The sequence below is a fragment of the Lagenorhynchus albirostris genome, chromosome 6, assembly GCF_949774975.1.
Source record: "Lagenorhynchus albirostris chromosome 6, mLagAlb1.1, whole genome shotgun sequence".
Lineage (NCBI taxonomy): Eukaryota > Metazoa > Chordata > Mammalia > Artiodactyla > Delphinidae > Lagenorhynchus > Lagenorhynchus albirostris.
In genome coordinates, this window is record NC_083100.1 from 65,896,755 (window position 1) to 65,908,901 (window position 12,147).

The 12,147-nt window shown below is 36.8% G+C and overlaps 1 protein-coding gene across 1 annotated transcript in view; it reads left to right on the plus strand.

Annotated features, from left to right (window-relative positions):
* Positions 1-12,147, plus strand: part of TTC21B (tetratricopeptide repeat domain 21B) — an 85,113-nt gene that overhangs the window by 25,222 nt on the left and 47,744 nt on the right. Inside the window, exons 13-18 of the mRNA XM_060152734.1 lie at positions 2,731-2,888; positions 4,953-5,177; positions 6,799-7,037; positions 8,828-8,900; positions 10,075-10,185; positions 10,916-11,054. Coding sequence (XP_060008717.1) covers positions 2,731-2,888; positions 4,953-5,177; positions 6,799-7,037; positions 8,828-8,900; positions 10,075-10,185; positions 10,916-11,054 — 945 coding nt within the window. The remainder of the gene's footprint in view (positions 1-2,730; positions 2,889-4,952; positions 5,178-6,798; positions 7,038-8,827; positions 8,901-10,074; positions 10,186-10,915; positions 11,055-12,147) is intronic.

Below are 12,147 nucleotides of genomic sequence, written 5' to 3' on the forward strand. Positions count from 1 at the left end.
AGGGAAGTCCCTTTAACTGTTTTAAAAAGAGAACCAAATGATCACAAAAGCTTGTTTCACTTCTAAAATACTCTAGTTTTAAGAAGTGACTCTCTATTACCTTCTCTGATTGAGTTCTGTTGAGCCACATCATATTTCTACTTTCTTCCCAGTTAGAACCGGTATCACCTACTAGGTGATCAAACTGGGACTTTGAGTTCTGTGATTAATTTGTAAACACTCATTATTTATTTTGAATTTTGATACAAATCAGTTTCAATATAGAAATAGTTAATTGCCAAAGTCTTAGGAAGGAAACTCTTGTATATTAACCCCATTTTTAAAAAGAGCAGCCTGAAATAATGTGAAACAGTGGTGGCACGTGTCTGAATAGCAGTATTCTTGCTAAATTGCCAACTGCAGTGACTTCCGGCACCAACTACCTGGAGTTGGGCTAAACTTCACAGGTTAAGGGCACAATTCTCCATCATACTGCCCTCATTTTAGATAGCAGCCACAAGTTCAGGGGTTCCCAGGGCCTCCTGCACTTCTGACTAGCTTGCTACTAATTTAAGGGTTCTTATGATTCCCTTCAGGTTCGATAATTCACTAGAAAGACTCACAGAACTCAGGAAAGCACTGTGTCTAGGATTAGAGTGTTATGATAGCAAACTGAAATTTGAAAGTCATCCAAACCAGCAAAAGGAAGAGATGCAGAGGATGAGGTCTGGGAGGGTCCCAGATGTGAAGCTTCAGTTGTCCTCTCCCTGTGGAGTCAGGACACATCAACTTTCCGACAAATCAATGACAACACCTGTGGAACATTAGCAACCAAGAGAACTCACCCAAGGTTCGGTATCCAGAGTTTTATTAGGGTTTTATTACATAGACATGGACTGAATCTTTGGCCATGTGATTGAAGTCAGTCTCCAGCTCCCCTCTCCCTAGGTTAGGCTGATTATAGGTGGCTCAAAGCCCTACCCTTCTATTCACAGGGTTGGTCTTTCTGGCATGGCCAGCCACCATCCTGAGTCACATCATTAGCATAAGCTCTCAGGGCCCACCATGAATAACAAAGATTCTCCTATTGCTTGGGAAATTCCAAGATTTAGAGACTGTGTCCTGGGAACTGTCTCCCTGTCTCCCTGGGATAAAGGCCAGCCAGATTCTTTATTACATAGGACCTGACAAAGGCAGAACTGCAGGACAGAAATTTCTTCCATTTTTCTTTCAAGAGAAATTGGGCCGCTCTTAGATAAGAATGTGATATTGATGTGATCTTTGTTTTTATGGCCTGTTTTTTCCCAACAGTGATAACCCGTTTCTCCATTGAAATACTTAGTGGCCTCCTGAAGCTAACCGGACATATTCTTCCTCCTTATCTTTAGAAGAAACAAAAAGGATTATGATTTCAGTTATTCATACAGTCCTCATTGTTTTTTCCAGTCTCTTATTTGCAAACCCTAATTCTTTTCTATGTACTCTCTCCACTTAGTAATAACCTCTTTTTTCAAGTTATCTCCTTAATCCTCCTCCTTCCTAAAAGAATATGGGGGTGGTAATTTGCATGCAAATTTATTATGCTTAATCTTCCCTTCTTTTTTTGTCTGCACAGTTCTGAGTGTTGGATTGTATCACAGTGAAAAAGAATCTAATGTTTATTATGCTTGATGGTTAACTGACAAATTTAGACAGTGTATTTAATAAGTTATTGTGCTACCCCAGCTAAATTATCGTTCATTAATCCTCTGTCTCTAAGAAAGTGTTTTCTGTTTAAATGGATTTCTGTTAGAAGAAAGTTGAGCGTTTGGGAACTGAAGGCCTGACTGTTAGCCTTACTTTGTCTGTTAAGGTGTTAGGTAAGGTTACAGAGAGTAATTGAACGGATATCTTAGCAGAGTTACATGGGGAGCTGGCCTAGCTTCACCTACTTAAGGCCAGTTTATGAGACGGCTAAATGCAAATCAGTGTGGGTGACATCACGAAACTTCTAGCACCTAGAGTCTGTGCTGTTGTTTCTCTGAAGAGCCTCTTCTACCTTATCTGTCAGCCCAAGGTAGATTCCAATATTCTGTTCACTTTCATCTTGATCATATCCTTCTATTTTAAGATTCCCAGATGTACTTACTAACCTATAATGGAATATAATCTGCAAAAATGCTGAATCATTATGCTGTATACCTGAAACTAACACAGTATTGCAAACCAACTACAATAAAAGAAAAAGTCTTCCAGATGTACAATACCTGTGGTTCCAAAACATTTGATATTTCAGCTAGTATTTAAAGGCATTTTAAATCTGTAACTCACATTTCTAACCCCCTGGAATATATCCTTATGCCTTTTTTGGTTATTTTTTGTACAGTAGTAAAATTTCTAGCCTAGATGTGGCACTATAACATTCTGTTTAAATTTCTATGTCTTACATAACTTATTTTAATGAAATTGTAAATTAAAAATATTCTTTTGACAAGGAGAATACAGGTACATTTAAAGGGCTTCAGATTTTTTCACATGCTTTTCCTTATTTGCTCCTTATGACCAAGGGATGGCCTGGCTTTAGATATATTCTTTCATGCATATTAAAAAGAAACTGACTAGTGCAGGTAGAGGTTAAGCTAAGGCCTTAGGAACAGAGAACTTTTAAGTTCAAACACCAGAACTATCCATAGACTAAATACTTTTCTCCCTGGTCTCTCAGGTTTCCTCTTGATCATTTTGTATTATAATAGTGCTTTGTTTCCTCATTAGGTGATATTGAAGCAGCTTATAATAATCTGCAGCATTGCCTAGAACACAGTCCTTCCTATGCAGATGCTCATCTCCTGATGGCTCAGGTTTATTTGTCTCAGGAAAAATTCAAATTGTGTTCTCAGTCTCTTGAACTTTGTCTGAGCTATAATTTTAAGGTAAGTGTTCCAGACTCAAATGGATAAGACATATCGCCCTCCTTGAACCTTTAGCAAATGTTTACATATTCATCTATTTTGTTTCTTAGCCTGTAATATTTTGCTAATAAATGCATTATTAATGGAAATTTTTTTTTTTTTTTTTTTTTTTTTTTTGCGGTACGCGGGCCTCTCACTGTTGTGGCCGCTCCCGTTGCGGAGCACAGGCTCCGGACGCGCAGGCTCAGCGGCCATGGCTCACGGGCCCAGCTGCTCCGCGGCATGTGGGATCTTCCCGGACCGGGGCACGAACCCGTGTCCCCTGCATCGGCAGGCGGACTCTCAACCACTACGCCACCAGGGAAGCCGATAATGGAAAATATTTTGAACTCATTAGCAGTAGGAGAAAAAAATGGAGGCAACTGTGGTGTAGTTAAACAACTATATGGACTTGGCAACAAAAGACCTGGAGATAGTGTCTGGTCTTTTCACCTGTCTGTCTCTGAACCTCAGTTTTCTTTTCTAGAACACTTATATAATAATACCCTACAATTATAGTGAACATTAAATGCAATATGAATATGTAGAGATAATTGTACACTGTAGAGCATTGTGCCAAATATTTTTATGTATAAGGATTTTATTTTATTGCCTGTTTCTTTCTTGGACCTTGGTGTTTAATAACTTCTTTTTAGATACATCATCAGAGAACAGCTAGTCATTTTGAAAGTTGGTATGTGGTTTGAGGATATAAACACACTAGATTTCTGTCCAAGGTATTCTGTGTGAACATCTCATATCCCTGAGCATTACGGAAAGTCCTAGGTTCAGGGGCTTCCTGAGCAACCTGGAATCAAGGAGGAGCTCCTCAGACTTTTGCTTTGGTTGGCAGTGTCTTGAGCCCTTCGATGTGAGAACACTTTAGTACACTGGAGAATTCAAGTTCCAGGCCAGGTTTGCAGAAGATAATGCCTGCTTCTTAGGACAGTAGTTCTCAAGACTGGTGGTGCATTGTGACCCCAGTGCCAGTGCCCTACCCAGTGAATCAGAATCTCTGAGAGAAGAGCGTAAGCATGATTGCTTACACAAGGCCCACAGGTAAGCACAATGCCCAGCTACGGCTCAGAACCCAGCATTAGGAGGACTGGAGGTTAGATGGCTGCCACATCATCTCATTCTGGACCATCTTCTTCCCTTTGACTCCTTCCTCATCTTTTGTCATTCTCTTTATTTTTTCTGTATATGCTGTTGATACCCAAAATAAAGACAGGAGATTCATTACTACGTGTTTCAGAGTAGTGTCAAAGGGTAAAACCAATGTTTGATTAACGTGTCCTGAAATTTTTAATCTTAAATTATTTATTTATTTGTTTGTTTATTTAATTTATTTACTTCTGGCTGCGTTGGGTCTTTGTTGCTGCGCGCGGGCTTTCTCTAGTTGCAGCAAGGGGGCTACTCTTCGTTGCGGTGCAGTGGCTTCTCGTTGCAGAGCACGGCCTTCAGTAGTTGTGGCTCGCGGGCTCTAGACCGCAGGCTCAGTAGTTGTGGCACACGGGCTTAGTTGCTCTGCGGCATGTGGGGTCTTCCCGGACCAGGGCTCAAACTCGTGTCCCCTGCATTGACAGGTGGATTCTTAACCACTGTGCCACCAGGGAAGCCCTGAAATTTTTAATCTTAAAATTAGAAAATAAAGAAAAGACAAGAAACTGTGTAGAAATCTGATAACTTTATCTCAGTACGAGAAGTCTGAGGTAAAGGAATTCATTTCCTGAAAACTAAAATAATTTCTTAGAATATATTTGCTAGCCTTATAAACTTTGTGTGCAATTTCTTTCCTCTCATAGTAGAAGTACTTAACTTGTTTGTTAACCAACGGAACACTAGGTAGTGTCAGGTTACCTGAATTCTGATTTAATATAATAAATGATCAAAACATGAGTAAGAGGACAGAAATAGACCTCATGCATACAATCACAGGGTAGACTGTCCTCAAAGATCCTATTATTATAACATTTGATGGATTGTAAACTATGTATTGATGTTGTAAACACTCCAAGGAAGTATTTCTGAATATTATTTTTTCAGGTGAGAGAATATCCTTTATATCATTTGATAAAAGCTCAGTCACAAAAGAAAATGGGAGAAATAGCAGAAGCAATTAAAACCCTGCATATAGCAATGAGTTTACCAGGAATGAGGAGAACTGGAACTTCCTCAAAGTCAAAATACAGAAAAACTGAAGTGGATGCAAGCCATCGTTTATCAGTCTTTCTTGAGTTGGTAGAGGTTCACCGCTTAAATGGAGAACAGGTAGGTCAAGTGTAATTCAGTGGCTCAGATCTGAACTTTGTTATTCAAGTATATAGAGTCACAGGAAATGAAAAAGCTAAAATTATTTGCTTGACCAAGTGGTAAAGTTTAGAAAATTTATTTCTCATCACTTAGCACCAGATCATGTTACTTTCTATAGCCCCTGAATTTAGACATAGTTTGTACTGGGATGACTTTATGTATCAGTGTACTTACATTGGCTACCATGAGATGTAATACTAGATATACACTGTATGTGTAATATGAGTAATAATATAATGTAATGTGATGTACTGTAGTATGTATTAATGTGTATAATAATATGTATGATTACTTTGGCTATCATGAAATGTAATAATATAATATAGTTATAATTCTGTGAATTCCTAAAAGGGCTCACACACATATACACAGAAACACACACACACACACACACACACACATACACACACACATACACACAGATGTACTATTGGAATAAAATTAAAGTACCAATTTGAAATTCTAATAGCTGAGAAAATAAAAGAACCACTGAAATAATACAGCTTTGTTAAACTAACAGGACAATCATAAAATCAAATACTTTAAAAAATACAGATAGATAGATCATAGAATCAAATACTTAAAGAATAATATAGATAGGTAGATGGATAGATAGGTAGAAAGAAGGCAAACAAAAATGTAATTCTGAGAAAAGAATTAGAACGTTGTAGAAAATGAGGAACTTAACATCATTTATATTTGGTTTTTAAGTTGCAGCTGTTGCTAATCAGTTATTTCATTATTTCATATTTTAGTGGAAATTAAGAAGACTGTGTCCAGATACTTGCCGAATCTCAAAGAATTTCCAGTTCACTAATAAATTAATGTAAAATGCACTTAATAAGAAGAACCAATTCTACTATAGATAGTTGATTCTGAAATGCACTGTTTTTTTCACATTTTAACGTTTCTTAAATCAGAATGTTTTAAAATCTCTAAAGCTGAGATGAATTAAAATCAATGACATTTTAGATTCATTGAGGTACAGATTTGGAAATTAGGAAATATATTCACCTGGGGTATAACAAAAATGACATACTAGTGTAGGGAATAACGTAATCTGCTAGGTAATGTAGAGCCATCGGGTACAGAGGGTGACTGTGGACTGGATCCCATCCAAGATGCAGTAATGAACATGGCTAAGAATTTAGGCTTTGGAGTCAGGCTGGTTCTATCATTTGTTAACTTAACTGTCTGAATCTCATTTTACTTACTGCAAAGTGGGGGGTAATTATAGTAACTACCTTAGAGGATTTTTGTGAGAATTAAATGGGTTAATATTTACAATGCTGGGTGCAAAGTAAATGTTTATTAAATTATAGTAGCAACAAGTCTTAGGTAGCAACTGCTGTTGTCCTAGTTATGAGAACACTTTTCAGCTAACAAATATTTATAATGTCATCTTAATTTGGTCTGAGTTTGGTTTTAAATTTTTGTACTTTTCAAAAAAAATCTATCATTATTTCACAAATATCATAACTGTACTAGCATTTATTGTTCATTCTGTATTAGTAGAAAACCTTAGTTTGTAGTGTAATTTGTTGAAATTTTGAATGTTACTTTAATTTCACCTTTACAGCATGAGGCGGCCAAAGTTTTACAAGATGCCATCCATGAATTTTCCGGGACATCTGAAGAGTTGCGTGTCACTATTGCTAACGCAGACCTAGCTCTGGCCCAGGGAGATGTGGAACGGGCTATAAGCATGCTTCAGAATGTTACATCTGAGCAGCCTTATTTCATAGAGACCAAAGAAAAAATGGCAGATATATATCTGAAGCACAGAAAAGAGAAGATGTTATATATCACTTGTTACAGGTAAATGGTTCTTTCAACCCATTATATTTTGACATTTATCTCCTAAAATTAATCCCCAAATTTCTTTCTTTTAACTGCTTTTCAGATACTTTATAGATCCCTTCCTTAATGTGTTCTTGCTTCCTTCTACTACCACCAAACACAGTAACTCTAACCAAGTTACTCTCCCTAAAATGTAAATCGTGGTAATTATGATTTATTTCAACCTGTGGCTCACTTTAGTTTCTCAGCTCTCCTCTCTCATCAGATGTTATTTTTGGACTTTGAAAGAGCTACAATTACATGTATTCTAATAGCTTAAAACCATTATGTAATATAACAATTCAGGGGCTATATAGTCAAATTTAACACTCAGTATCATAGCTATAGCAGAAGAAAATTATGGCTTAGTATATACCACACTAAGGTATGGATTACAGAAGTGGCAGGGGTTTAAAAAGTGTCATACACTGATGCCCTTGGGAGTTACTGGGATACACAAAACATGCACACACACACACTCTCACACGAGACATGGGTGCACACATGCACACACAGGTTGCTCTTACACTTCTCCCCAAACAAAAAGATAAAGGTACAAGCACACACTCCATGTGAGAGAAAATTAATGTTTTATCCTTGAGAATAGTAAAATGTTGATGAATTAAGTCATATTGGTTCATCTATATTTTGTAAATATCAAAGCCCAAGAAAGCTGCTCAGATTCGTTGTAGGTACTGAGTGATTCAAAGAAACTGAGCAGCACCCCCTGTATGGATGGACTGGAGTTTCCTAGATTATATTTTCTATGATGTTTCTAAAATATCGGCACTATCATCTCTAATGATATGACAATTTTCTTTTCACTCTTCACACCTTTTATTCTATTACTGTTTTTTTAACATCTTTATTGGAGTATAATTGCTTTACATTGTTGTGTTAGTTTCTGCTGTATAACAAAGTGAATCAGCTATACATACACATATATCCCCATATCCCCTCCCTCTTGCGTCTCCCTCCCACCCTCCCTATCCCACCCCTTTAGGTGGTCACAAAGCACCGAGGTGATCTCCCTGTGCTATGCGGCTGCTTCCCACTAGCTATCTATTTTACATTTGGTAGTGCATATATGTATGTATATATAAAATAGGGTTGATGTGTTTGGATGCACTATAGTATAGTAGCTAAAATCATAGGGTTCTTTTTTCAAGTAGATCTGACACATTAGCTGTAGTAAACTCAGCATTATCTATATAATTGTAACAATTTTCTTTTCTCAGAGTTTTTGGACCAATTAAGTGAGATATTGTACATTAAAGACTTAGCATCACATTATGTGAGCAACCTTGGTATTTTGACCTTTAGTAGTTTACCTTTTGCAGGTAAAAAATAAGCAGCAAATGTTGAAATAGAATATTTTATATTTTTTAAGGTAATTCGTTGTATATGACCTATGCCATGAATATCAGAGCTCAAGATGCATAGGAGGATGATAAGTGTTTGTCATATTTTGCAACTTCATTCCCACATCATGTATTTCTGGATAATGAGAGCTTATATGTTTACTATCTGTATACTTTTACCTGCATTTCAGGAAATAGAAAAATTTAATGAAAAAAATTGTTGACTTAGCATAAACAATCTGAGTGTGGGTATGTCTGGGGTTTTTAAACAATATTACACTGTTGGATATAAAGAAGGCACTCTGAAGGCTATTAGTTCATTGAAAAAATAAGCCTATCTTTTATTTAATTGGTTTAGAAGAAGAAATTTATATTCAATACACTAAGCAGAGTTCGTCTGATTTCCAGAGAAATTGCTGAAAGGATGCCTAGCCCTCGTTCTTTTATTCTCCTTGGTGATGCATACATGAATATTCAAGAGGTAAAGTTTCTGATACTACTGAACTTAGATTTAAAAACAAAACAAAAACCAAAAATTCTTCTTTGTGATTAGTATAACATTCTACTGAAAGGAATTTGGGTTTTTTTCTTCCAGTTTTATTGAGATACAGTTGACATGCAGCACTGTGTAAGTTTAAGGTATAGCATAATGATTTAACTTAAATACATCATGCAATGATTATCACAGTAAGTTCAGTGAATATCCATCATCTTATATAGCTCAAAATTAAAGAAATAGAAAAAAATATTTTTCCCTTATAATGAGAACTCTCAGGATTTACTTTCAACAGCTTTCACGTATAACGTACAGCAGTGTTAATTTTCATGTTGTACATTACATCCCTAATACTTATCTTGTAACTGGAAGCTTGTACCTTTTAACCACCTTCATCCAAATCCCCTCCCCTCATTTTAATAACGTTTACTTTATAGTCAAAGATCCAGTCATCACAATAAAAAGGGAGACAACCATTACAATTAAAAAGTTATAGTTATTTTTCAGGGCTTTCCTGGTGGCGCAGTGGTTGAGAGTCTACCTGCCAATGCCAGGGACACGGATTCGTGCCCCGGTCCGGGAAGATCCCACATGCTGCAGAGTGGCTGGGCCCGTGAGCCATGGCCGCTGAGCCTGTGCGTCTGGAGCCTGCGCTCCGCAACGGGAGGCACTGCAACAGTGGGATGCCCGCATAAAAAAAAGTTATAGTTATTTTTCAAATTGAGATCCAGTTATTCAGTACTATCATTTGAAATAGAGATGATACCAGAAGTAAGGTGAGTCACCTTTAAACAAAAGGATGAAAAGAGCTACTGGCTAAGGTGGTGTTTTCTTCAAAGGGAAGCAATCCTCTGACCTCTGGTTCTGGCTTTTATAATGATGCCAGATGAAAAGCTGTCAAGAAGCTGTCTCTTAGTTCTCATATGACTATTTATGAGGACATGGACCTAAGTAACCTGGGTGGGATTATACTAGTGAGTTACACCTGCACTAGTGATTATCAGCTCTCTGAAATTATTAAGGTTTCTGGACTTAGTATGTGCTTTATTAGTCTTAGTAAGTATTCCAAATGTAGACCTTAATTATAGAAGTGTTGCCATTTAATGGGAGCCACCTAAGCTGTTATTTTATTGCTTCATTTTTTATCTGCCAACATTAGCCTGAAGAAGCCATAGTAGCATATGAGCAAGCATTAAATCAGAACCCAAAGGATGGAACATTGGCAAGCAAAATTGGGAAAGCTCTTGTCAAAACTCACAACTACTCAAAGGTAAATACTTTATATTTTGAAATGTATCTGTTTTAACAAATCTGCAAACCCTGCTCTGTGAAAGATCTTCAGCAAGCACTGTTTGTATCTTAATGGTTGGAAACTCCAAATTTGTCTTTACAAACTGGAATTTGTGTTAAAGACTTTCTCAGTGTCTCAGATTCTTCTCTGCTGCATTTTGCAAAGACTTTTTGGGCCCTAAAGTATACTTCAGGTTTCACCTTACAGCAAAATTCTGCCATGAAATAAATTATGATAAACTTACTGTTGTTACATCTCTTTTATCATGTGACAAAGCATAATAGATGTCCTTTCCATTGAACCAGTTTTGGTAAGCCATGTGCTTTGAGGGGTTTTTTTGGGTTTTTTGTTTGTTTTGTAGTAAGGATAATAGATTTTCCTTTAGTTATATTCTTGCCCTATTCTGGTAACTGTTGAACATATATACAACAGCTAGCAAAGTATTTGCATTCACTAACGTTTGGAATAAAACTGGAAAAAATTTTAACAAAGTACTTTGCTTTAGTTACTTGTTGTAAGAAATGCTAGTTGTCTTGTGTAATACTGCATTCTGTAAGAAAAATGTCACACTTAATCACTCGTGCAAGTCCATGCATAACCTGCTTTTAGGTTACTTCCAATTGCTTTAAGTCATAATGTGTGTAGGATCTTTGCTTGAATGCCATTCTCATTGCCTTTTTTTTCCCTAACTGAAATGGACTTTGTTTAGGCAATCACTTATTATGAAGCTGCTCTGAAAAATGGACAACAAAATTATCTTTTCTATGACTTGGCTGAGCTCTTATTAAGACTGAAATGGTATGACAAAGCAGAAAAAGTTCTTCAACATGCACTAGCTCATGAACCTGGTATGAAAATCTTTCTTATTTGAAAAAGTATACCTAATATATCTGATTCTTTTATTTTTATATTAGTATGTATTTGTATTGCTAGTGTATGTGAGGTTGGTTCTTTCATTTGTCAGAATGTCACTCTACTAAAGTAAGATATTTTAAAAATCTTAAAACAGATTTGTGAAACAGTTTGTGTTATAGAAAACTACTTTCCAAAGTGACATAAAGGAAGTTTTCTTTAGTTTTTTTAATTTAATTTTTATTTTGTGTTATAGTTGATTTACAATGTTATATTAGTTTCAGGTGTACAGCAAAGTGATTCAGTTATACATAGATATATATGTATACATTCTTTTCCCATATAGGTTATTACAGATTACTGAGTGGTGTTCCCTGTGCTGTACAATAGGTCCTTGTTGATTATCTATTTTATATGTAGTAGTGTGTATTTGTCAGTCCCAAACTCCTAATTTATCCCGCCCTCACACCTCTCCCCTTTCGTAACCATAAGTTTGTTTTCAAACTCTGTGAGTCTGTTTCTGTTTTGTAAATAAGTTCATTTGTATCATTTTTTTAGATTCCATATATAAGTAATATCATGATATTTGTCTGTCTCTGATTTACTTCACTTTATATGATAATCTCTAGGTCCATTCATGTTGCTGCAAATGGCATTATTTCATTCTTTTTAATGGCTGAGTAATATCCCATTGTATATACGTACCACATCTTCTTTATCCACTCCTCTGTCGATGAACACTTAGGCTGCTTCCATGTCCTGGCTATTGTAAATAGTGCTGCAGTGAACATTGGGGTAGATGTATCTTTTTTGTTTTGTTTTTGTTTTGTTTTGTTTTGTTTTGTTTTTTTGCGGTACATGGGCCTCTCACTGCTGTGGCCTCTCCCGTTGCGGAGCACAGGCTCTGGACGCGCAGGCCCAGCGGCCATGGCTCATGGGCCCAGCCGCTCCGCGGAATGTGGGATCTTCCCGGACTGGGGCATGAACCCGTGTCCCCTGCATCGGCCGGCGGACTCTCAACCACTGCACCACCAGGGAAGCCCCATGTATCTTTTTGAATTACAGTTTCCTCTGGATATATGCTCAGGA